General features: G+C 40.8%; 1 protein-coding gene across 2 annotated transcripts in view; it reads right to left on the bottom strand.

Moving 5' to 3' along the window:
- The window catches only part of LOC117712380 (uncharacterized), a 111,583-nt gene that overhangs the window by 4,788 nt on the left and 79,010 nt on the right, over nucleotides 1-27,785 (bottom strand). For both annotated transcript variants that reach the window (XM_076938186.1, XM_076938185.1), the window contains exons 26-31: nucleotides 22,366-22,576; nucleotides 20,875-21,049; nucleotides 10,094-10,164; nucleotides 9,594-9,687; nucleotides 6,390-6,493; nucleotides 2,984-3,113 (exon numbers count right to left, since the gene is read on the bottom strand). In XM_076938186.1, coding sequence (XP_076794301.1) covers nucleotides 2,984-3,113; nucleotides 6,390-6,493; nucleotides 9,594-9,687; nucleotides 10,094-10,164; nucleotides 20,875-21,049; nucleotides 22,366-22,576 — 785 coding nt within the window. The remainder of the gene's footprint in view (nucleotides 1-2,983; nucleotides 3,114-6,389; nucleotides 6,494-9,593; nucleotides 9,688-10,093; nucleotides 10,165-20,874; nucleotides 21,050-22,365; nucleotides 22,577-27,785) is intronic.

Raw genomic sequence — 27,785 nt, forward strand, 5'->3', positions numbered from 1 at the left:
TTATGTCTGTCCTAGAACTTACTATATAGACCAGGCTAGTCTCTAACTCACAGAGATCTGCCTGTTTCTGTCCCTTTTCTGAGTTGGTAAAAACACAGACGGGACTGTACGGGAGCTAAAATGACAAAACTTAAATGCTGTCACTCGTGAACTGGCTCAACAGAGTCTACAATCAAGATCTGAGGACATGAGAGAAAGAGGGAAGCGTAAGAGAGAGAAGGAATGGGTGGGAGTCTGAATGTTTCGATGGACAAGAGCAAAAGAACCAGCTATCCTCGAAGGGCAGCTCTTACCATGTGCAACCAGCGAGGCATAAGCTGCCAACGTAGCCTTCACTACATAAAGAGATTCCTATTCTCGTGGGGTTCCCGGAGAGCAAGGGAATTGTAGGGGAGATTCCCTTACCCCAGCGGCATGCAGGAAGGCTCTGGATTTTGACAGAGCCCAAAGTGGAATCAGATCAGAAGACTAACAAGTGTCTCCATAGTAACTGGAGCTGCTGATGGCTTTTGACAGCTCTTCCTTGGTTGGCCTTTTCTAACCTTGTGTATGCCAGTCAGGGCCCAGAGCCCATACATTCTGATGTTCTGGGATGGCTTGAGAGCTCAGAAGTGGAAGAGGAGGAGGACTGGCTTCCACAGCCAACTCCAACTCCCTGTACAGGGCTCTCTTGCCTGAAGCCTTCCAGATGTGCTGCTGCTACTCTGGTCAGTGAACTGCAAGCTTGCTCTGCCAGTGTGTTCCTGGCTGGTACCCATGCCCTCTAAGAGCCTTCTAGCTGTAACATAGTCACTTGCATGGCACCCAGAGGCCTGAGGGCTTATAGCTGGTGCACTCCCAACCTCTCTCTGTGGGCCTCCTATTGTCACCGAAGGTCTTGGGGTTTTTACATTCCCATTCAAATTGTTATTCCCTCATGGGAAAAAAATGCCTTTTTATTTTTCCTTTTCTGTCTTTTCAGCAGGAGGGCAACAGGAATCCAGTTTGAGAGTCTGCTTGCTGTTCTTTCTAATGTTTCTTTGAGAAAGAGAAAGTCTACACCAGAATGAAGTTAACACTTTCGCTATAGCAACTTGTCACAGTAAACAACTGGCAATAAGCCACATACTATTGGGAAAGACTTCTCACTTAAGAAATAAATTTAACTGGTCCTGGCTTATAGAACCTCCCAAAGCAAACTCCTATGTTTATAATCAGCTGAATCTCAACAAATTCTGCAAAAATCATCCTTAAGACTTGAATTCAACAAGAAATAATTCTGGGGCAACGAATTATTCACATGTGAAAAAAATTATTCACATGTGAGTGTGACTGACCACCAAACACCACAAATAAAATTCACTCAAAATACAATATTAAGGTATGAAATGAGACATGCAGATTCTGAGAAAAAGACGTGGGCATACACCATCATGACTGGATCAGGCAAAACTTTGTGTTAGGACATTGAAGCACAGACAGCTGAGTTGACACCATGAATATAAAGTGCCAGTGCACCGCAGAGACACCATTATGGAGTGCAAAGGTAAGCTGGTTAGAAGAAGAAATTACCTCAAAGTCTGTGTATCTGATAAAGAATTCATATTCAAGATATAAAGAGGGCCTTTACAAATGCCAGTGAAAAACTAATCCAATTTAAAACTGTAGAAACAATCTACATAGACCTTTCTCTGAAGTGTTAGTGTTTCTTACACTAATGGTAAATAGGCTGAGGAGACTCGTGCTCCGTTAGGGCAACACAAATGGAAACTCCCATACCTACCCACTGCCTCATGGAAACTTGGTTTAGTTAAAATTTGGAAGAAAAAGCCAGATGTGGGGGCTCACACCTTTAACCCCAGCCCTCCAGAGGCACAGGCTGGTGGATTTCTGCAACTCCAAGGACAGCCAGGGCTACACAGTGAGACCCTGTCTCAAAACAGACACAATATAAAAAGACAGAGCACGTGTTGGCCAGGAAGTGGAGAAGTTAAGCTGGGGGTCCTCAGACAGCAAGTACGTGGTTATCACATGACTCAGCAGTGCCACTGGCCAGAAGCCAGGCAGAGGGAAAGGAAGCCTGTTTTGTGCAGAACTCTGGCCTGCACTGTCAGAGCAGCATCTGTTAATCAAAGTTCAAAGTGGGGACAAGCCAGAGGTCTATCAATTGGTGAATGTAGAATATCCATATACCAGGACCCTAGTCAGCAGGAGATGAAGTACTTACAGGTATTAGAACTTTAAGCTGAACAAGGAAAGGAGCGTGCCCAGGACCAGGAGCAGACACAAAGGCAGCTCGAGTGCAGACTATGTGAGTCTCTTCATACAAACTGTTCAGACAAACATCTTGACAGCAGTTAAGTAAGTCTCAGCATGAAAGAGCAATCACTAAGTCATTTAGGACATATTTGGAATGTAAAAATACTAAACTAAATTGAGATGATATTTGAATATTTGTGAATATACTCAAAGTTACCGAATTTTACCGTAAACTTCAACTGACTGGCTTTCACGGTCTGTCGCCTACGTCTTGATGGTACTGGTAGCAAATAGAACTGACATGGTCGGTGTGATTTTGATATTGTAACAGTGAGGTACACTGCTGTTAAGTCATCTGCCAGCACTAAGAGGAGCTGAAGCAATGGCCCAATGACTCAAAGCCCTCACTGCTCTTCCAGAGGACTCGATTTTGGTACCAAGCATCCACATGGTGGATCATAACCATCTGTAACTCCAGGTCCAGGGGAACCCACGCCCTTTTCTGGCCTCTGAGGACACTAGGCATGTGCACAGACATGCAGGCAAACCACTCACACACTTAAAAAAATCAATCTAAAAAATAAGAGAATCAGTATAATGCATCTTTAATAGAAAAAAACACACATTTTCATTGATATCAAGTCAGTGAAGTTGCTTTTTTAAATCCTTGCTTTGTTGGCCAATGAATATATAGCTATATTTCCCCAAAGTAAGAAATATTGAACCTATAGATTACTGAAATTACCTCATGCCTTAGCATATTAATTGGAATATGCATATCAAATTGGCTGGTTTTTAAATCTCCAGGACCACCAATCTCTCCGCCTTCATGTTTTTGTAACTTCTTTTTTGTCTCTTCAAAGAGTTTCTTAAATCTGTAAAAATGTACAGAATTGACCAATGAATGTTTTCAGAATCAATATTTAATAATTTAAGTAGATAATATGCAATATCATACAAAAGGAACAAAATTGTAAGCTGTGAGCATCTCGTTCGTCTCAACCTAAAATGAATTGCGAGTGTTCTACTGAAATCATAATCTTTACATAAAACTGTGTATGTGAATCTTGTCTGCATGTATGTATGTGTACTGCATGCATTGTCATGTTCACATAGGCCAAAGGAAGGTGTCAAATCTCCAGGACTGGAGTTACAAATGCTGTGAGCTGCCATGTAGGTGCTGGGAATTGAACCTGGGTCTTCTGAAAGAACAGCTACTATTTTTAACTGCTGATCCATCTCTCCAGCCTGAAATTACAATCTTAATTTTTATATTTTTTGAAATTAAAATACAATACACAATTTTCCTCCTTTCCTTTCCTCACTTCAATCCTCCCTATGAACCCCTCTTTCTCAAATTATGGCCTCTATTGTTTAAATTGTTGCTATGAAACAAATAGTTTTGTTGTTGTTTTGAGACAGGGTTTCTTGTGTAGCTGTGGCTGTCCTAGAGCTAGCTCTGTAGACCAGGTTGGCCCTGAACTCACAGAAATCCACCTGCCTCTGACTCCAAAGTGCTGAGATTAAGTGAGTACACTACCACCACCATAGATACATATTTCTAAATTCATAAATACAACCTGCTCAGTCCAGATCATGGTACTTTTATGTATATGATTTCAAGGCTGACCACTTGGTATTGGGTACCCTGTCGAAGGGCTCTTTCCTCGGGAAGACTATTCCATTCTCAGAATTTCTCTGTTGCCTGTGCTCTTTGTCTGGAGTGAAGTGCCCTATGAGACTCCCTCCTTTCATATCAGCGTGTCTTTTGGTGTTTTCCTTGTTTAGGCAGCCATGTTGATAAGACTTCATTTCTAGTAGACACAATCTTTCATGCTCAGCTGTCTTTTACAGTCTTCCACCCTGATCTCTGAGCCTCAGGGGCAGGGACTGTGCTAACAAACTGGGCCAGTTGGGGCCGGAACCACATGATTACTAGTTTTTGCATTTTGATCACTTGTGGGTTTTTTGTGATTGTCTCTGAAGAGGTGTGAGAGCTACACTTATTTGCAGGTATAACGAGAAATATTTAGAATGTAGTTAGACATTAAACTGGTTTAGTAAAGTGGAGGATAGTGGTGTTCCTCCAAGACCCATGACTTTACCAGTCCTGTGTGATTGCCCAGGTTTCCCATGTGATTGCATGATTTCCCTTTTGTTGAATGGGCCTTATGACAACTGTTGGTTATCTCCAAAGTCCGCCCAGCAGCATTGCACCATTATGGATACTGTGTCATGCTGGTTTGTTGTTGTGGGTCATAGGCATCACAGTTGGGTAGGACTAGTTTACATGTCTTGAAATCTTGCAATAGCACCTTCTGGTACCATAAAAGCTAGCAGGGAGGCGTTCAGGTTAATTCCAGCTCAGGGGACACTGGACCCTGTGTCTGAAGTATTTGGTCTTCTCAACAATAGGAACATCCATTCAGTCTCTGGGCGACAACCAAGGGCTATATTGATGGCTAATAATGTTTTGAGAATCTCTAGGATAACTCTGAGCAACAACTCAGAAAGGGCCTTCCCATGACTGATGTTGGGGTTTTTGTTAAATAGACTACGGCTCTTGGATAAAATTATAATATTAAGTAAATAATATGAAGAAAAATTATATGACATTTATATCACATAAGGAACACATGTGAGAACCACATTTAGAGTATTTTAAAATAATTATCCATTTTGGAGTGAACACTGACAAATGATTAAAGATTAGCTATACTCAGAGGTGAGTTACCAGGGTGAAGCAGAAAAACATACTTCTATATGAGTATATGAGACCCAAATATACACTTCAGTTCCTGTTTACTCTGGTGCGCAAGAGGAAGGGGAACTGAGTGGAAAAGCCCTCAGAGGGGACAGGAGTTTAGCGTGATGATAGAGCAAATGTTTACCACTAACTGGGCCCATTCAGTACTGTTCTGCTCAGTACCGCGATTTAGCAAGAATTTGTAATTTTTCTTCGTATTGATTTCAAGTTTCATTCCATTATGACCCAAAAAGAATCAAGAAATCATTTTTATTTTCCTGTATTTATTAAGATTTGATTTTTTTTTTTTTTTTTTTTTTTTTGCCTAAGATGTTATTTATCTTTGGGAATGGGGTATGAGCTTCTAGAAAATGTATCCCATGGTTGTGAGATGGGACACTCAGGAGGACTCTGAGGTTTGCTATCATCTACCCTTCAGGTTAGCACTATGGTTTCTTGGGTTATTGAAAACCATGAGACTGGACACATCTGCATGTCTCTTTACAAGTGTAGCACACTCTTGGACAAATATTCCATTTGTTAATCCACAGGGGCCTTTGCCATCTCTTCAAACTTTGTCTTTGACGCCACTCAATCAGATGCACATTTAGGTACCCCTGGTTTTCAGCTTCCCTTTGCTTGCTGTGTTTTTTTATGTACTTTGTCTGTTTGACTGTGTTATGTTTCCCACAGATGGAAGACTATGCTACCCCTACTAAGGTCAGATTAGAAGGCACACTTCAGCTTCGAGGCTCTTTAAACCGGCCTTCATTGCTGGTTGTCACAGACCTATCTTGGCAAGATTCCCCCACTTACTCTGTCTTTTAGAGCTGTCGCTCCCCCAGGAGCAACCTTGAGGAAGAATCCATAAGCTGCTTGTTGAATCGAATCCGAAGAGCCAGCCAGACACAGATGGCTTAAGAAATAACAGGATTAGGCACTCTCCCTGCCCTTGCAGAGGACCTGAGTTAGATTCCTAGCACCCACTTGACAGTTCATAAACCACCAGCAACTCCAGTTCCAGGGGATTCAACATCATCTTCCAGTGGGCACCCGGCATGTGTGTGGTGTGCAGATATGTATGCAGGCACAACACTCAAACACATAAACTAAAGAAATTACAATAAATGTATACAATACCAAGTGGTCATCCCTAAAACACATGCATAGGAGCAGTATTAAGTGAACTCAGTAGACTGTATTTATAAATTCATATACACATTATATGTAACAAAACAAAGAAAAAGAAGCTATGAATTTGAGAGGAAGCTGGGGATATGGGAGGAGTTAGAGGGAAGAGGATAAAGTAAATATTGTACTCATAAAATTCTCAAAAATATGAAATAACAAAAATGTCAATGAAGCTAACTAATGGTTGAAAGGCGTTGGCATGTTAAAATCTTACCTCATCAGCTCTGTCATCAATTCCTCATTTTTATTCATCTGCTTTTCCAAAGTACACTCTAGAGACTGTGTTTGAAGGAGGAGTTTCTTTGTTTCATCTCCAAGCTTTAAAATATTATAAAAACAGTTAAAAGTATCAAGACTTATTCTTCTTTTATCAAATCACTTCTTGTATGTGTATGAGTAACATGCATTTGCCCGAGTTTGTAACGTTCCACTTAGGATCAAATTAAAAAATAGTTCCCTAAAGCTAGCTCCTGTTTGTTCATATATTTATCACTAATTTTTGAAGAAACTTATTATTTTTTATCTCCCCTCCACATGTGTTTATGTGTGTATATACAGGTGCCTGCAGAGGCTAAAAGAGAACGAGGTCTACCAGAGTTGTAGTTATAGATGGTTGTGGGGTGCTGGGAACTGAACTCTGGTCCTCCGGAAGAGCAGCCAGTGCTCTCACCTGCTGAGCCATGTCTCTGGCTTCCCACATCTTTAATTTTTATAGAGTTTACATTTCTATAACTTGTTAATATGAGTCTTTTTCATCCTCACCTGACTTTAGGATGAGAAAAATATTCATTCTCGGTAAGAATTCTCCCAGGAATTTGAAAATTTCTTCTCTATTTACTATCTTTCTTTAAAGAATGTCCTTGTGCTGACACCACAAAGCATAACATCTGCCTGATTCTTTTGGATTCCCTACCATCCTAATTAGGCCCTTCCAGTGGGCTCCTATACTCCTTAATACACAGTCCCTCTAAAAAATCTATTTTTATCACTCAGCACCTTCTAGTAACTTAAAAAAATGTGATTTAAAAAAGAATTTATTTTATGTGCATGTCTGCATGTATGTGTATGTATATGCCTAAATGTATTTATGTGTACCTGGTGCCTATGGAGGCCAGAAGGGGGCATCAATTCCCCTGGAGCTGGAGTTACAGATGGTTGTAAGCCATATGGGACTAGAACCCAGGTTGGCTGTCCAAGCAATACATCCTGAACCATCTCTTCAACCTCTTAAAATCTGATTTTTAAAAATCTTACAAATTCAATAAATATAGGGCAACAAGGACACTTTGGAGTCCTTATCATGTTTTGGGGCTCGTGAGCAAATTCTAAAGATGTTCATACTTTTCCAGAGGCAGCTTGAGCCCTGCTTCGGGTTACAAGGGCAGCCATGTTATGGCTCCAGGTGGGTGTTCACACCATAGTCTTGTGATAATGATGTCTGGAAAAGTGAGAATCAGGAGAATTCAGATCTGTCTGGTGAGGAGTAACAGAGATTTCACTATCCATCATCAGATGGAATCCTGAGCTGTCCATTTTCTCTGAGAGTAGAGTGTGCATTGTTGTCTCTTAGCAGGACAGGAGCTTCTCTTTGTGGGTTTGGAAGTGGGCTCTGCTTTGAAGCCTCTTTTGACCCCCACCCACTACCGATGTTTTACTTTCTCTTCCTGCTTGTCTGAGTTGAGCTCCTGTGCCTGTGATCCACCTCCTGTAGCAGCTGCACAGTTTCTCTTGTGTCTCTCTGATTGAGCCTTTCAGAGAAGCCAGTCTGGCACTGGGGGTGGGGTGGGGGAGGGTGGCCATTGGACAACAGCTCTCCAGCACAGCCATGCTGAGGCAAAGGCTGAGTTCTTGGAAAACTGGTGGACACATTGAATGGCGAAACAGTTTCTGCATCTCCAGCTCCATAAGGCCCCATTAAATGAAACATTTTTCTGTATACATCCAATGGCATCACCTTTCTTTATGGAAATTACACAGAGAAAAATGTTCCTTGGTGGAAGTGTTTAAATAATAATAAGATATTCATTCTTTAAAAACATTTTTTTAAGATTTGTTTATTTGATGTGTATGAGTGTTTTGTCTGCATGTGTCTGTGCACCATGTGGATGCCTGGTGTCTGTAGAGGCCAGAAGAGGAACTGGAGTTATGGATGGCTACAAGCCATATGTGGGTGCTGGGAACTGAACTTGGGTTCTCTGCAGTAGCAGCAGGTGTTCTCTGAGTCCTCTTTCTAGCCCCAAGTATCTATTCTTAATTAGAAATGGAAGTAACAAGTCATCCACTCTCAAAACTTTGCTGAAGGTTTATGGGAACAGATTTAGAACTCAAGACCAAATAACTGTAGAATGTTCGTTGAACAGTAAGACTTTCCCAGTGACACAGACAGCTGCACGCTGTGTATGCAGCAACCCTACACAGTAACAATTAATCCATATGTCTACTAATTAACTAGTAGGGAAACAAAATGTTGTCTTACAAAAAATTATATATCAAAGATATATTATTAATTATAACATTATAAAACATTCATTTTATAAGAATCTTGTTTAGTAAAAAATTTTTTTCCAAGACAAGATTTTTCTGTGTAGTCCTGGCTGTCCTGGAACTTGCTATGTAGACCAGGCTGTCTTTGAACTCAGAGATCCATCTGCCTCTGTTTCCTGAGTACCTGGATTAAAGGTATTCACCACCATGCCCAGTAAATTCTTAATTAAAAATTGTTTTTCTTTTCATTTATGCGTATGTGTATATATGCCATATGTGTACAGTATACAAATCAGAAGATGCCATCAAATCCTCTGGAACTGGATTTGTAGTTGTGAGCTACCTGATATGGATGCTGGGAACCAAATTCTGGTCCTCTACAAGAACAATGGATGCTCTCAACCCCTGAGCCATCACTGTAGCTTCTTATTTAGTTAAATTTTGCTACCAAAGTCCCTAATATTATCATTTCAATGAACTTCTATAAAACCAAGACGATATTTACGATTGGAGCATTATGAACAGCAGCAGCAGTAACAACAACAACAACACATACACTCACTCTCTCACACAAGTACTCACTCTCACGTGCACACACACACAGTCTCTCTCTCTCTTTCTCTCTCTCTCTCTCTCTCTCTCTCACACACACACACACACACACACACACACACACACACACACACACACACACACACTCATACCATGTATGCAACACTGTCTCTATGATGCAGCCCTGGCTGGTCTGAAGATCAGACATACATCTGGCTCAATCTCCTGAATGCTGGGATTAAAGGTGTGTGCCACCATGCCCAGACATGGCAAAGGCAAATATTTTTATTAACGGGCACTTTTCCCTTATCCTAAAATATTCCTATATCATCCCACAAAAGGGAGAAAGGATTTTCAGTATGACAAAGAAGTTAAGACTCACCAAACCTTCGTGCAGCAGATGATTCTGAATTTGTTCAATCTTTGCTGATTGCTCTTTCAGTGTAAGTTTTAATTTGGAAAATCGAACTTCAAGCCTAAAATGTATTTGATAATGATTCACTATATACTTTTGAAAAACGTTACCACAGTTTTTGAACTAACATTTGAAAGAGTAATTTCATGTTTAACAATTGAAAACAGGTGGTTTGGAAAGCTTCAATGTGTTTAATGGACCATGTACGCAGCAGTATAAGGGTCAGACATTTACTTTTTTGGGCAAGAACGAGGATCAAACCCTTTACCTTGCACACACAGATCGTGCCCTGTCTCAGCTGAACTACATCTAAGACTTAAACAATGCATTTCAACTACTATATTGCTGAGAGAGTTTCCTGGCTTCATGGAGGGGTATTCATTATTATAATTGATAGAATTTCTGTGATACACTATTCTTTTTTTTTTTCAAAACTCATGGTACTTTGTGGCTGCTCTATTTTATACCTTTGCAAGATGGCTCGAATCTTCTTAGAACTCTGTACTGTCTGTACGAGTTGGTCTTGTGCTCCCTGCAACTAAAATAAGCAATGAAAAAAAGTAAAATGAGCAATGAAAAACAAAGTTGTTAATACCATTCCGTCTGCCCTTTACCCATTTTCCTGCCAGGAGTCATGAGAACATGGCTGTGCCCCTCACCTGGATATTGTTTATAGAAACTTTTGCACCGTGACTGCAGAGTTAACTGAGCTGTCACAGCAGGACTTTTAGCTCTACCATACCTAAGGTAATGGATGCAACCTGCTTACATTAACTATGCACAGAAGCACAACTTGTTGGATACACAAATTGATAGGATGTGTAAAATGTGTAATTTTGTGGGTATGGATTTTCAGGATCACCTCAAGACCCATCCTTTGAAAAACTGGTTTTATGTATACATATATGAGTGATCATAGGAATATGCCAGTGATGATAAAAATTAACACGATGTTTTAGGTGAAAATTAGATTTTTTTTTTTTTTTGGTTTTGAAAATTAGATATTTTTTAGAAATGATTTGAGAGAGTAGAGAGTGGTACTATAAGGAGGTGTGGCCTTTTTGGAGGAAGTGTTTCACTGTGGGGGTGCGCTTTGAGACCCTCCTCCTAGCTTCCTGGAAGACAGTCACTGGCTGCCGTGAGTTCAAGATGTAGAGCTCTCAGCTCCTCCAACACCATGTCTGCCTGCATGCTGCCACGTTTCCTGTCGTCATGATGATGGACTGAACCTCTGAAACTGTAAGCCAGCTCCAATTAATGTTGTCCTTTGTAAGAGTTGCCTTGGTCTTGGTGTCTCTTCATAGCAATAAATGCCAAACTAAGACAAGACAATTATTTAAATTTAATCTTCCTACTTTGTGACCTGTTTCTAGGTATTCAATTTTTTTTAAACTTTTTTTTTTAAAGTTAAAAAACATTTTCGTACAGTATATTTTGATTACGTTTTTCTTCCCCTTATCTCCTCCCAGATTCTCCCCACCTCCCGACATACCTAACTTGATGTTCTTTTTTACCTTTCCTTAAAACAAACAAAAACAACTCAAAACAAGAAACCCAAGAAACCCCAAAAACCCAAGAAACACCCCTTCACAAAAATAGAAATCAAAACAAACAAGTTTAAAACAAATAAGACAAAAAATCCAAACAAAGCAAAATGAGATAAAGAAACTGGCTTTTCACAGCAGTGGGACCGGTCTGGACCCTTGTTCAGTCACTCAGGAGAGGTGTGAACCAGAGTCAATCAACTTTCCACACCCTGCTGTCTTCACTTGTGAGATGGAGTTGATAATACAGTGCCTACCACGATCCAACACCAGGGTGTGTAGCCTGGAAAGCATTATACATCACGGCACTCAAGGAACTGTCTTTAAGCATCAGTATTTTGATTATATTTTGTGTTCTAATGAAATCTGATATTTCACACAGATGTTATGCCAACGAAAGTGGTCCTGTATGTAAGACCTGTGTGAGTCAAGGTATGTGAGCCATAACAGAGGCGGTGGACAAGAGGCCCAGCCAGGGGTGTGTTGACACTTGAATAGTGTCTGTTGAGGCAGTAGATTCCCCAAAGGAAACTAGGAATGAAAACTGCAGTCCTCAATACCAGTTCCACAAAAGAAAATGTCATCATCTTTTTGTTGAGGTCTGTCCCCAGGTATAGCTGTAGCCATTTTGTTCTATGCTTGCCAGGTGTTTTATATTGTTTCTGTAACATGCCTATAACATGTTCTGTAACATGACACAATAACTTGACTCAGAGCAAGGTCAGTGCTAGTCACATGTCCTGTTATGTTCTATATGTTCTGAGGTTTGTTAGTCTTAAGAAATTCCACAAAGCTTTACACCGATAGCTTTACCATCAAATCAAAGGTCAATATGAACTGTTGTGTCTAAACTGGCTTGAGTCAGAGCCGACCACCAGGCAGCACTTCCTACACCTGTATGTGAGCTCATTGTGGTTTCTTTTTTCATTGTAACCCTACAGAAAGATGTTTTGTGGTGGCTCAGCCCTGTCCAAGCTACGGTCCTGATCTGTCAGTATAAGGGTGTTCATTCAACAACAAAAACGAGAAACTTTTTTTTTTTTTTTTTTTTTTTTTTTTTTTTGGTTTTTCAAGACAGGGTTTCACTGTGTAGCCCTGGCTGTCCTGGAACTCACTCTGTAGACCAGGCTGGCCTTGAACTCAGAAATCCGCCTGCCTCTGCCTCCCAAGTGCTGGGATTAAAGGCGTGCGCCAATACCGCCCGGCCAAAAAACGAGAAACTTAACCAACAACCTACTTCAGATGTACAAGTCCCAGCAGAGAAATAAAAGGAATACAAAAATCTACCTCAACACATTCCTTCTAATTACTAATTCCCCAGTAATGAACTCTAGTGAGAATGACTTAACCTATCTTCCAGACAAAGAATTCAAGAGAATTATAACTATAAACAACTCACAGAGGATAGGGGTATACTCCAAAAGAACAAAGACCTGAAGGGACAGCCGAACTCAATCCAAGATACAGTAACTAACTTAATAAAGAAAATTGCTGAAAAAAAAATTAAAAGAAATCAATGGATCCTCAGGTAATACTATGTTCAATCTTCTGAGGAACCACTAGACTGATTTTCAGAATGGTTGTATCAGCTTGCAATCCCACCAGCAATGGAGGAGTGTTTCTCTTTCTCCACATCCTCGCCAGCATCTTCTATCACCTGAGGTTTTGATCTTAGCCATTCTGACTGGTGTGAGGTGGGATCTCAGGGTTGTTTTGATTTGCATTTCTCTGATGGCTAAGAATGTTTAACATTTCTTTAGGTGCTTTTCAAGTTTCCTCAGTTGAGAATTCTTTGTTTAGCTCTGTACCCCATTTTTAAATAGGGTTATTTGGTTGTCTGGAGTATAATTTCTTGAGTTCTTTGTATATATTGGATATTAGCCCTGTATCGGATGTAGGATTAGTAAAGATCTTTTACCAGTCTGTTGGTTGCTGTTTTGTCCTATTGACAGTGTCCTTTGCCTTACAGAAGCTTTGCAATTTTATGAGGTCCCACTTGTCAATTCTTGATCTTAGGGCATAAGCCATTGGTGTCCTGTTCAGGAACTTTTCTCCTGTGCCTAGGTATTCAAGGGTCTTCTCCACCTTCTCTTCTATTAGTTTCTGTGTATCTGGTTTTATGTGAAGGTCCTTTATCCACTTGGACTTGAGCTTTGTACAAGGGGATAAGAATGGATCAATTTGCATTCTTCTACATGCTGACCTCCAGTTGAACCAGCACCATTTGTTGAAAATGCTGTCCTTTTTCCATGGAATGGTTTTTAGCACCTTTGTCAAAGATCAAGTGACCATAAGTGTGTGGGTTTATTTCTGGGTCTCCAATTCTATTCCATTGATATTCTTGCCTATCTCTATACCAATACCGTGAAGTTTTGTTTTTGATTTTTTTTTCCACTACTACTCTGTAGTACAGCTTGAGGTCAGGGATGGTGATTACCCAGAAGATCTTTTATTGTTGCAAGTAGTTTTTGCTATCCTGGGTTTTTTGTTATTCCAAATGAATTTAAGAATTGCTCTTTCTAACTCTGTGAAGAATTGAGTTGGAATTTTGATGGGAATTGCATTGAATTTGTAGATTGCTTTCAGCAAGATGGCCATTTTTATTATATTAATTCTGCCAATCCATGAGCATGGGAGATCTACCTGAGGACCCAGTTATGCCACTCCTGGGCATATACCCAAAAGATGCTCCAACATATAACAAGGACATATGCTCCACTATGTTCATAGCAGCCTTATTTATAATAGCCAGAAGCTGGAAAGAATCCAGATATCCTTCAACAGAGAAATGGATACAGAAAATGTGGTATATTCATATAATGGAGTACTATACAGCTATTAAAAATAATGAATTCATAAAACTCTTAGGTAAATGGATGGAACTAGAAAATATCTTGAGTGAGTTAACCCAATCACAAAAGAACACACATGGTATGTACTCACTGATAAGTTCAGAATACCCGAGATACAACTCACAGACCACACGAAGCTCAAGAAGAAAGAAGACCAAAGTATGGGTGCTTTGGTCCTTCTTAGGAGTAACAAAATACTCAAGGGAGCAAATACAGAGACAAAGTGTGTAGTAGAGACTGGAGGAGGAGCTGTCTGGAGACTGCCTTACCTGGGGATCCATCCCATGTGCAGTCAACAAGCACAGAAACTGTTGTGGATGCCAGGAAGTGCATGCTGACAGGAGCCTGATATACCTGTCTCCTGAGAGGCTCTGCCAGAATCTGACATATACAGAGGCAGATGCTCACAGCTAACCATTGAACTGACTATGGGGTCTCCAATGGAGGAGGTAGAGAGAAGACTGAAGTAGCTGAAGGGGCTTACAGCCCCATAGGAAGAAAGATAATACCAACCATCCAGAGCTCCCAGGGTCTAAATTGCCAGCCTAGGAACATGCATGGAGGGACCCATGGCTCTAACTATATATACAGTGGATGATGGCCTTGTCAGGTACTGGTGGGAGAGGAGGTCCTTGATCCCATGAAAGCGGGAAGCTTTGTATTTTCTGTCTTCTGCAAGAGCAGTACTCACACTTTACTGCTGAGCCATTTCTCCAGATCAGAAATAACTCTAAGTATTAGGAGTTTCAATTTTCCAATAAAAAGACATAGACACTTAGTAGATTGGATTAGAAAACAGGCTTCTCCAAGAATACTCAAGGATGATAAAAGATATTCTAGAAAATAGAAACAAGTGGGCATATTTACTTTAATATCTGAACAAGTAGACTGAATACTAAAACTAGCCAGAGGGGGTATTTGGCTGAACAAGGGAATCATGAGAAAATGAAATGCAGAGACTAAACTTGGGGGTCATTCTGTGCCTTCCAGCAACCCTGACTTGTCTTCTTACCCCCAAAACATCATCTTCTGTAGCAACTGAATCTGCCACTATCAAAATAAGTTACTTGCATTTATTCCAAGTAATCTCATTACTCTTCACTGTTTATACAAATTGTACAAAGCTTCTTATGATCAAGCTTGAAAAATGATTTCCCAGTAAACAAGAGGTCCCACCCATCCTCCAATTGTGTTTATTTACACGACAGGATCACACAAAAGCCCTCACTCTAGTCCTAGCAGGGTAGCCATAAGACGAGGGGAAGTGGAGATGGCTTGTGCAGGTACAAATGACCTCAAAGACTGTGGCCTGCGACTAGAGACTTCTAAGCCCCAACATCTGGTGTTAAGGTCGTCTGAAGAATTTTGCCCTTGGTTTACTGAGGGGGACTGGGCTGCTGCTCGTCTCCCCTTCTGATGTGCAATGCACAAGAGACAGGGACATTATGTATACGCAGTGTTTATTTGGAGTTTTTCCTTTGGCTTTTCCCCCTCTCTTTCAGTTGTGAAACTTGTATGCATGGACTTCCCATCTCCATAACTAGACCCACCATGGGCATTATGACTGTGTCTCCTAAAGGGTCAGTTTTGTTACGCAACACAAAGAATACTGTCTCAGCCTTGTTTTTCTAGAGTTCTGTTTTTCAGTCAGTTCTTCAAGAAAAACTAAATGTTTTAGTTGGAGAAAAGAAAACCTAGCCAGAAGGGATAAAGATGTCCACTGCATGATCATTAAGGGAACAATTCACCAAGATGTTATCACAACCATAACCATACACATACCAAAACACAGGCACTTTCAGTTTTATGAAAGACATTCTACTAGATCTAAATCCACAAATTGTACAGCCCCAATGTACAGTGACAGTGGGTGACTTTAATACTTTATACTCCCCACATTTGAAGAAGCACAGGACCAGATAGATTCATTGTGGAATTCTACTCAAACTTTAAAGAACTAATGCTAATACTATTTAAATTATTCCATAAAATAGAAAAGAAAGGCTTCCACACTCTTCTTTTGAGTCCAGTAATATCCTGATACTGAGACCAGATAAAGACATAACAACAACCATAAAAGAAACTCACAGGCTGAGCTCTTTAAGTCTGAGTATAGGTGCAGCAACTCAATAAAATACTGAGAACCTGAGTTCAAGAGTATATCCCAAGATCATTAATTAGAGTCAAGTTGACTTTATTCCAGAGACATAGGAATGATTCATCAATGAAAGGGAGGAGGGAGCAAACCTCAACTTAATAAAGGCTACATACAACTCACCTATAGCCAACATCATACAACACACCTATAGCCAGCATCATACAACACACCTATAGCCAGCATCATACAACTCACCTATAGCCAACATCATACAACACACCTATAGCCAGCATCATACAACACACCTATAGCCAACATCATACAACACACCTATAGCCAGCATCATACAACACACCTATAGCCAACATCATACAACACACCTATAGCCAACATCATACAACACACCTATAGCCAACATCATACAACACACCTATAGCCAGCATCATACAACACACCTATAGCCAACATCATACAACACACCTATAGCCAACATCATACAACACACCTATAGCCAACATCATACAACACACCTATAGCCAGCATCATACAACACACCTATAGCCAACATCATACAACACACCTATAGCCAGCATCATACAACACACCTATAGCCAACATCATACAACACACCTATAGCCAACATCATACAACACACCTATAGCCAGCATCATACAACACACCTATAGCCAGCATCATACAACACACCTATAGCCAACATCATACAACACACCTATAGCCAGCATCATACAACACACCTATAGCCAACATCATACAACACACCTATAGCCAGCATCATACAACACACCAATAGCCAGCATCATACAACACACCTATAGCCAACATCATACAACACACCTATAGCCAGCATCATACAACACACCTATAGCCAACATCATACAACACACCTATAGCCAGCATCATACAACACACCTATAGCCAGCATCATACAACACACCTATAGCCAACATCATACAACACACCTATAGCCAGCATCATACAACACACCTATAGCCAGCATCATACAACACACCTATAGCCAGCATCATACAACACACCTATAGCCAGCATCATACAACACACCTATAGCCAACATCGTGATAAATGGAGGGGAAAACTAAAACTTCACAGAGATCAAAAGTGGAAAAAGTACTTCTATTCAACATAGTGCTTGAAGTCTTCATTAGAGCACCACTAAGATTAATAAATAAAAGGGATACAGATATAAAACAAGAAGCCAGTGTGTCCCTATTTGTAGATGACATGACTCTATACATGAGAAATGCTAAAATGGCACCAGGAAACCCCCAGAGGGGATAAACACAGTAAAGAAGATTCTGAAGATAGAAACTGAAGATGCTACCAAAAGATGGAGAGACTTCCCAAGCATGTGGATTGGTAGAAGTAATACTGTCAACATGGTCTTTCTACCAAAAGCAATCTGTTGATTCAATATAACCCCATCAAAATTCCAATGCAATTTTTCATAAAAATAATTTTAAAATTCACATGGAAGTACAAAGGCTCTTTGGTAGCTAATGCAATCCTGAACAATAAAAACCCTGCTGGAGATGTTGCCATTCCCGAGTTCAAGATATATTACACAGTAGTGTTGAGTACAGAGCCACAGCATGGAGCTGGTGCAAGAATAGACACATTGATCAGTGGAATGGAATAGAAGACCCAGATATAAGCCAGATATGCACAGCCACCTGTCAGGATATAGGAGGGCATGTCAGGATATAGGAGGGAATATCAGGATATAGAAGGAATTATCAGGATATAGGAGGGCATGTCAGGATACAGGAGGACATGTCAGGATACAGGAGGACATGTCAGGATATAGGAGGACATGTCAGGATATAGGAGGACATGTCAGGATATAGGAGGACATGTCAGGATATAGGAGGACATGTCAGGATATAGGAGGATATGTCAAGATATAGGGTCAGGAAAAGACTTTCTTAATAGGACTCTGGTTGCCTGGAAAATAGGACCAACAATGAGTAAGTGGGACTTGATGAAACTGAAAAGCTTCTATACTGTAAAGAAAAACTACTCATTGCACAAAGTACTCAAAAAACTAAACACTGAGAAAACAAACCACCCAGTTTAAAGGTGGGCTATGGAACTGTACAGAGAGTTCACAGAAGAAATGCAAATGGCTGAGAAATACTTGAAAAGTATTCACTACTGTCAGTCCTCAGTGAACTGCAAATTAAGGCTACTTTGAGATTTCAACTTCCCCCATCAAACTAGCTAAGATTAAGAAATTAATAGATGGCTCTGGAGAGATGGCTCAGCAGTAAAGGGCATCTGCTTTTACAGAGGGCCTTGGGTTTAGCTTCCAGCACCTACATGGCAACTCATGTATATATGTAGGCAGCTGGGGGAAAGATCTACCAGCACCTTGTTACTCAGCTGTCAACCCTGTGCGCTACAATAATGACTTGTGTGGTAAGCCATGTCCATGTGTGTGGTAGTGGCATGAATGTTATGGTCTAACCAACTGCTTCATGGCTGGGGACGTCATCGATCCAAGGGGTGAGCCTACAATTATTATTCTGCTAAATGGACAGAGTAACAAACTGGCTCAAAGATTGTATCTCTTATATCCATAGATTAGTACAGGTCTCAAACCTCATTAGAGATGTTTCTCTATGCAGTCAATGGCTATTAATGCAGAAACTCACAACTCATCTAAGTGTAGTTAATAAGTATCAGTGGAGTCCTCAGGCACAAATGAGACATTTATGTTACACCACATCCCCCAAGGCTCAGGGACAACTATGGAAGTGTGGTTGGAAAGCTTTTAAGAATTAGAGGTCCAGGAAGACCAGCCTAAAGCAGTGTCTTCTAGATATGACAGGACCATTGCAGTCATGACGATGATTTATCAGATAGAAAATGCAGGGTTCCCATTTACAGCTGTGGTGTCACTCCAAGACCTGTATCATAACAAGCCAGTCAACACTCTAGCACTGTCAGAGCCTCACAAACCTGAGCTGAGGAGTTGTTGAGAGTTTATGGCTTTGGAGGGGAAGTCAAGTCACTTTTCTTAAAGGGTGTGGCCCTTGGGTTAGCCATACTCCAGGGAATGGCCCCACATCCATGAATATATATGGGCAGCATAAATGAACTTGTCGAGTTAGTTTAAGAAGGGAGGATGGATGAAAGTTGAATGGAATGGAGAAGTTAGGAGGGAGGTAAATCTGACCAAAATGCAGTTCATGCATGTATGAAATTCTTTAAGAATAAAAATGTTATACATTGAAAATCTAAAACATGTGTAAAACTGCATTGACATTTCTGTACAAGTTCTGTGAAGTTAATAAAATGAGATATATTGATCCAGGGCTGAGGATGTGACTGTGGAAGAATATCTGCTATATCACAGAATATTATGGCTTTCAGTTACTGTGCACATTAAAATAGAATTGCAGTCTTCTTAAAGGGAGGGAATGTTCTTGGAAAATGGGACTCTGTTGGTTGTATTTTTCCTCCTTACAGAGTAGTCGAAGTACTTGCACACACAAAAGGAGGTCAAATCGTTGTCCCAAACTAGAAAATCAGTCTGTAGATAGCAGATTTTAAAGGAAAACACTGAAAGCCTTCTCTTCAAATTAGCTTATCATGACTGTCATGACTCAAACAGACAGAGTTAAGAACATTACTGAAACTTGGGAAATGGAGGTAGGATGATCAGGAATTCAAGACCAGCCTTGGTTATGCACTGGGAGCAAAGATTACTCAATCCAACATTGCCATGACCTCTCCCAAGTATGTACATTATACAAATAAACTCAAGGCTCGAATTCCCTGCCTTTTCCATGATACGAGTACATATTGGAAAATGCCTCAAGCATCTCAGAGCTCCTTTATGCTTTGTGCAATTGCTATTAAATCTTATTGCAAAGATGATTTGGCCCAACTTATGAGATGCTGGCATTTTCTTGAGAAACTTGCAGTCAGGTTTTTTGTTGTTGTTGGGTTTTTTTTTTTTTTCCTCAAATCCCTAGGGAATCATTTCACTAAGAGTTCAGTCATGTGTATGCCTCCATATCCCCAAAGCATCACCAAAGAACTTTAAAACAAGGCAACAAAGGAATGTGATCTTTTCAGGAATGATCACTCTATAGGAATCACAAGGCAACAAAGGAATGTGATCTTTTCAGGAATGATCACTCTATAGGAATCACTGAAGCTGCATGAATAAGCAAACTTGTCAACATGCAAAAGCAGCCGCAGAGACAGGCATGGATAATACTGCTATTTATAAAAGATCCGACATGATTCACTACAGATCCAAACGTGTTTTAACATAAAACACTAAATGGTCATCTTGGTGGCAGTTGGCTAAACTCCAGTGACCCTCTGGTCCTCCAGACAGGAACACGCGGTGAACACCATTAGATGCCAAGATTTATAATTTGTAAACTTAGCTACTAATGCCTTCATTTAACATTTCTGTTCTAATTAATTCAAGAGTGGATGGTGTGGCAACATTTAGGTCAACAAAGGAGAGCTACGCCTGGTGTTGCAGTTTTTACAGTCGAGTGGTGAGGTGCAAGGCTCAAGCTAGTGTAATGCATGCTGTCACACTTTCATAGAGCCGAATTGGCAAGTAAGGCCTTTTCTTTCTGACCATTTTCTGTGAGTCACAAATATTTATCTGAAAACATATACAAAATTGGAGTGATCTAACAAATACCTATCAAACTCTCAGAAGTAAGAAATTTTACTCATAACTTGTTTACCTGTCGCAAAGCCCTTTCCAGGGCCTTCAGTTCCGTGTTCACCGTGCTGATGTCAGGGTGCTGAGCCCACTCCACACTCCCGCCACATGGCTCCTTTTCTGTTTGGAACTGCGGCTTCTTTTGTTGAAACATAAACTCAGCATTTTCTTGCTCCTCATCTTGCTTTAAGGGGAACCTGGAATATTGAAATATATTGCAACTCATTTTGAGGAAAAAAATGGTCATTGTGATTTCATTATACTAACAAATACTTTTGATTGATCACCCTTCCAAACAGTTGAATAAATTGACTTGAAGTAAAATTTCACCACCATAAAATGTGCCAGATGTGCCCCAAAATGATTCGCATCGCAAAGGAGCATCTCCAGATGTTCATGCGGTAGGGTAGCCATGACGCAAGACTGGAAGAAGGAATCCAGTATCTGCTGTTTCTTACCCTCCTTGTTCCTAACATTTCAACCACATCCCAATGTTATTTATCTCCTAGGAAGCGTGATGGTCTTTTGTGAACAATACATGATCTGATCATTTAGTAGCAGTGAGTAGTTCTGTAACATAGAAATCTGAATCACTTATGCATGCATGAAAGAGACACGTGGAATAAATGAACCAGTGACCTCTATTTTCTTTGTATTTCATTTGTGTTAACAAAAACCAGATGGGGATCCAGCTCATCCTCAGGCTCGTCATTCATGACGACCTTTGTTGGGTCCAAAGCAAAGTAAATGAATAATTAATTAACGAGAACAACTGTATACATTTAAAAGTAGTTGAGAAATAATGACCCCTTCATGTTCTTTGGATAAAGCTATAAATGAATTTTAAGCTTTTATTTTATTTTTTTTAATAACAAGCAAGATGCATCGATCCAAGCTTTAAAAAAGATTGCTATATTATGAACAAGTAATGTACATGAATGTTTCCAAAATATTTAGAAATTCAAAAAACAAGGTCCAAATGGCATTTCTTGCAGCATTAACGATAATCATAAAATATGAAAATGATCACGATTCTCATTCCTAAGTGAATAATGAACAGCAGAGCCACTCGAATTCCAGTTTTGAAGACGATGGATTTATTTACTTAAACATTCATACCCAGATGAGGCAGTTACACGTTCTTAGTAACCCCACACTCCACAGCACTGAAATGTTCTTCTCCCGGAACACTAGGCCATGAGCCCACTGTTAAGAGAATCCCATGGCCTATCATAGTACAATACGATGGTTCAAGTGTTCCTCTAAAGCTAAGATGCCATGGGGCTGGAGAAATGGCTCAGTGGTTAAAAGCATGAGCTGTTCTTGAGAGGACCTGGGTGGGATTGCCAGCACCTATAGGGAGGCTTACAATCATCTGTAACTCTAGTTCCAAGCAATTTGATGCCCTCTTCTGGCCTCTGGGGTGTTCCATGCATGTGGACACACATGTAGGCAGACACACACACATATAAAATAGAAATAAAACATTTAAAAACCAACTAAGCCGCCATGCCTCAGAGTGCAGGGCTCGCCCCATGCCACTTTCTTATGCTGTGAGCAGGATTTTGTGTCTTTAATTTCTGTCTGTTCTCTCTGCACTTCACTAGCCTTCGTTTGTACTTTTCTAGGTTTTCTTGTAAGGAGTTCACAGCCGCTATTCTTCAGCTCTATCAGTCTTTCATCTGAGTGAGCCGTATCCCAGAGTTTCACCAGGCTGCTAGAACCTGTAGGAGAGAAGACAGCATGAGAACAGATTATATGCGAGTATATTTTGTATGCAGGGACTGCATTTGCACAGTCAACTACTCATACGCTAGACAGTAAGCACTGTGTGCCTGTAATAAAGAACACAGTGGTTAAGTTCTGCAGATGAAACAAATGAAAACCCTCCACTCAGATCTTTTCTCTCAAAGTAAATAGCCAGGATTGGCTATGAGACTATAGGTCTTCAACCCCATCAGAAATCCAGAATGACTGAGTTAACTGAAATTATGGGAAGCACTAAACATAGCTTCTAAGACTTAGCCAATTTATAGAGACTGCTGAACACCTGGAAAGCCCCTATACTACCGAACATTGGAGCATCAAATCTTCAGCCTTCTGGCCCAGAATCATCTGACAGACCTTAGTGCTGCAGAATTATTAAGGGCTAATTACTCTGTCTAAGCAGATATAATCAGATTATATTTATAATTATATTATTATATATACATCATATATAATATATACAAAATATATTTACAACTATTAAGATAAGGCTTATGAAGATAATGATCTATGATGAAAAGAAAACAGATGAAAGGGTTTCCAGCATCATATCTCCCTGTGAGGACAGGGTGCAGGCCATCAAACATGAAGAAGGAACTCATGTGGAATCTTCTGGATTCTCTGGTGAGGAAGGTGAAGCTGGTGAGCTGAGCCTGGCAGAGGACAGAACACTGGAGGGAAGAGAACACTGTGGAAGAATACTGCAGACCTGCTGAAGGCCCTTCAACACTGCAGAGTATGACCAAATGCTTGTGCCAGGAAGGCTTCGGTAACTGATGAGAAGGTCGGTAAAGCTTAGAGGGAACAGGAACATTGGAACAGGGTTCACAAAATGCAGGGAAGAGTCCATTGCCAGCAGACTGGCCGGATAACCCATAAGTCAGGTTATAGTGGGTTAGGACAGTAGTTCTCAACCTGTGAGTTGCAACCCCTTGCAAAGGGCTCACATCAGATATTTACATTATAATTCATAGCAGCAGCAAAATTACAGTTATGAAGTAGCAACAAAAATAATTTTATGGTTTTGGGGGTCATCTCAACATGAAGAACAGTATTAAGGGTCACAGTTTTAGGAAGGTTGAGAACCACTGGGTTAGGAAAAGGTGGTGCCTAACACTGGAGAGAACCGGAGATTGTCAGAACAACAGGAAGGAAGGGTCAAGCTGTTTAGTGTAACTTAAATGTATCTGTCTTAATGACTTTTCTATCCCTGTGATAAAATACTGTGATCAAGGCCACTGTTTAATTTGGTGCTTACTTTCAGAGGGTGAGAGTTCATGGCCATCATGGTGATAAGCACAGCAGGAGGCAGGCAGGCATGGTGCTGGAGCAGCAGCTTAGAGCTTACATCTTGAGACATAACCAAGAGGCAGAGCAAAAGGGACACACTAGGAATAGGATAGCATGAGTCTTTCTAAACCTCCAAGCCCACCCCCAGGAACACACCTCCTCCAACAAGGCCACGCCTCCGAATCCTTCCCAAACAGTTCCAACTGTGGATGGGTACAAACTATTCAAATCTACAAGCCTGAGAGGGTCATTCTCATCCAAACTACCACATTATACTTCCTGGGCTCCATAGGTTCATGGCCGTATCATAATGCAAATGTATCCATAGTTTTTCAGAAAGGTCCTGCCACTGGGGTCAGACTAGAAACTGTCAGAAGAACAGCAAGGAAGGGTCAAACTGTTTATTGTGACTTAAATATATCCCATATTACAATTCAAAGAGAAGTAGACTCATCAGAGCTAACTTTTTAAAAATTAAATTTTGCTCCAACACATCAATATGAATCCAAATCATATGAATCCAAATCAACACAAAATATGAATCCAACAGCACAATGGTGGACAGATTTAACTACAGCTGACCCTTGAACAAGGCATGTTTAAACATGTTGGTCTGTGGTGGTTTGAATATGCTTGGCCCATAAGAAGTGACACTATTAGGAGGTGTCGCCTTGTTGGAGGAAGTTCATCACTGTTGGGGGTGGCCTTTGAGGTCCAATGCTCAAGTACCACCTAGTGCAGAAGAGAGCCTCCTCCTGGCTGCCTGTAGAAGACAGAGTCTCCTTCTGGATCAAGATGTAAAACTGTCAGTGTCTCCAGCACCATCTCTACCTGTCTGCTGCCATGCTTCCTGCCATGATGATAATGGACTGAACCTCTGAAACTATAAGCCAGCCCCAGTTAAATGTTTTTCTTCATAAGAGTTACCTTGGTCATGGAATCTCTTCACAGCAATGGAAACCCTAAGACATATATACTGTGTTTTTAAAAATTGTTTTGATAGGGGATAACATATGAAATGTAAATAAATAAAATATCCAATAAAAATTGTTTTGAGCTTTCAAATAGTCTAAAAAATTTATAGAACCACATGCCAGAGGAAAAACCTTAAGATGAATGTCACGAATGTATAAAACATACATATAAAATTTCTATTTTATAATCTGTTAACAAAAGAGAGCATAGAAGGCCACAACAAGCAGTTTATCCGAGCTATGAACACATTTCTATCCCTAAGTGGTTGACCTGAAGTCATATATACTGAGGTAAAAACAAAACAAACAAAACAAAACAAAACAAAACCATGTTCTACAGCTGCGTTGCTGCAGCAACCCCAAGATTACCTCTTCTCTTGCTAGGAGCCCCAGTGGATGGGTATTTGTTCAGCCACACCACGGATGGAATGCTAGCCTTCTCTAGGAGAGCAGCCTGTCTCTGGCCATTTGTGTTTTCACTAAGAATTCCATTCAATGACAGTTCCCTAACAGTTCTGTTGTAGAAGTCAAAGATGCCTCAAAATCTTGGATTGTCAGGGGCTGTCACTTCCATACCCAGTGAAATGTTATCAGAGGGTCAATAGCCCCTCAGTAAGTATATGTAATGGACATGAGTGAGAACCAGGTGAATAACAGATTGTCTGCCTGAATAAAAATGTAAGCTCCGATGACACCCAGCGGCAGCGGCAGCAGCAGGCTGTAGAGATTGCTCAGGGTTCAGAGCACTGGCTGATTTTGCAGAAGACTCAAGTTGGATCATAGCACCCACACGGTGACTCGCAACCTCCTGTAACTCCAATTTCAGGGGATCTGATGCCCTCTTCTGACCTCTCCTAGCACTGCATGCACATGGTGAACATGTATGCATACACTGTAAAAATGCAGTTTAATTCTTAAGTGGCAGGGTCATTGCACTCATGAGCTGACATCAACTCTGGCTATCTGCATATGAACATCCCAGCACAGACTGAGGAGAGACCATCATCCTACCCAGTTTGTGTGTGCAGTGACACTTTACAAATACAAGACACAACATTTGACCACAGAGCCCAAAGACATTCACAGACATCACCTGAAATTCTAAGCCCACTTATTCAGTAAGGGTTGGAGCAGACAGTCAGTGGGACAATGTGGAGAATTAGCATACTTCAACATGCTAACACACACGCTAAGATCAGAAGTAAACCATCATAGGATTATTAAGTCAAAACAATTTAAGCAATGAAAAATATGTTCCACAACAATTAAGAAATTAAATTGAAATTTAATGATTAAAATTTAATAAATGTTGGCAAAAGTACCAAAACAACTCTGGCCTAATGTGTGGTCAGTTTCCGTTCTCAACTTTATATAACCTAAAGTCACCTGGGAGGGGGAGACCTCAGCCAAGCAATGAGCTTGGTCTGTGGGCATGGCCTTGATTGTTAGCCAATGCAGGAAGGCTTAGCCTATCGCAGGCTGTATAAGAAAAGCCAGCGAGCATGAGCCAGTGAGTGAACCATGGATGTTGTTCTTCCATGGATCCTGACTTGTCTCAATGTTGTGTTGTGACCTAGAAGCGTGAACTGAAATTGTTGGGAACAGTCAAAAGAAACGTATCCTGAGTACTACTGTTTCATTTTTAGATTCCATTTACTTACAGGGAGGAAACTAAGCTCAAGGTTCCAGGCACTAGGGGAGCTGGGGACTTCCCAAGAGCTGAATAGCATCTATTATAAGGAACTAAGTGTCTGAGAGAAGACATCGCAGGGACAACTTCTCCATCTTGCTGTCAGAGGCAAACAAGTCCATGTTCCCAGGCCCAAGACTCTACTGTCCTGATTGGGGAAAACTCCCTTGCTCAACCCCTTATGCCAGATATGATTGGACAATGCTACAGCGCACGTCCCTCCCACTCTGTGGTCTCCTCCTTTAAATAAGCTCTGCAACTGCAGTTTCTCTTCATGGTTGTAGATCTGCTCCCGAGCCTGTTTGGTGGCATCAGCAGCAACTTGATTACAATAATTTTTTGTCATCTTCATTGACCTGGTATTTATGTTGGATTTAAGAGGACCTCATAACAAAATAAACCCAGGTTGCTTTGATTTGCATGGATTGTCACAGTGACAGAAAAGGGAACTAGAATGCCCAGTGACACAGGTCCCCAATCCCAGCTACCCAAGAAGCTGAGGCAGGAGTATTAAAGCCATTTCATACCTAAGCCACAGTAGGAGTTCAAGGTCATCTGAGGAACTGACCAAGACTCTTTCTAAGTAACAAAGTACCAGAGAGCTGGAGACACAGCTCAGTGGTGCTTCCTGCACCTGGCATGCACAGGGGCCGATATTTAATCCCCAGAATTGTTCCACACACAAACACACAAACATCATACAAATAGAAAATAAACATAGAAAGAAGCTTAATAGCATGTTAAAAAATAACCTTCAGGATCAGGAATGGGTTGCCTCTTTTCGAGTTGATGGCCAATGGGCCATGTTATACTCTATTGCCAATACTCTTGGTTACCCCCAGAACTAGACATTGAGACACTAAGTGGGAGCCTCCTCCCTATTGGCTAGCTTTCATGGTGCTAGAAAGTGGTATGTATGCTACTAGAGGAGAGACGTGGTCATCAGCCTCGCCCAGCTGTGAACCCTGTAACCTGCAGATAGGCGAGTGCCTGACAAGACACGCCCACTGGTGAAACAGTGCCACAAATGCTATAGGGTGAGACAATCCATGCCTGGCGCTGTTAAAGGGGCCAAGGATCTGTGGCTAGATGGGTCATAGGCCTTAGGGAAGAACCCGATACTATTATTCTGCTAAATAGACATAGCTTTAAAATGACTACTAATGACTTCCTGGTATACACATAAATCAGATCGTCTCTCAGCCATCATCA

The sequence above is a fragment of the Arvicanthis niloticus genome, chromosome 7 (genome assembly GCF_011762505.2).
Source record: "Arvicanthis niloticus isolate mArvNil1 chromosome 7, mArvNil1.pat.X, whole genome shotgun sequence".
Classification (NCBI taxonomy): domain Eukaryota; kingdom Metazoa; phylum Chordata; class Mammalia; order Rodentia; family Muridae; genus Arvicanthis; species Arvicanthis niloticus.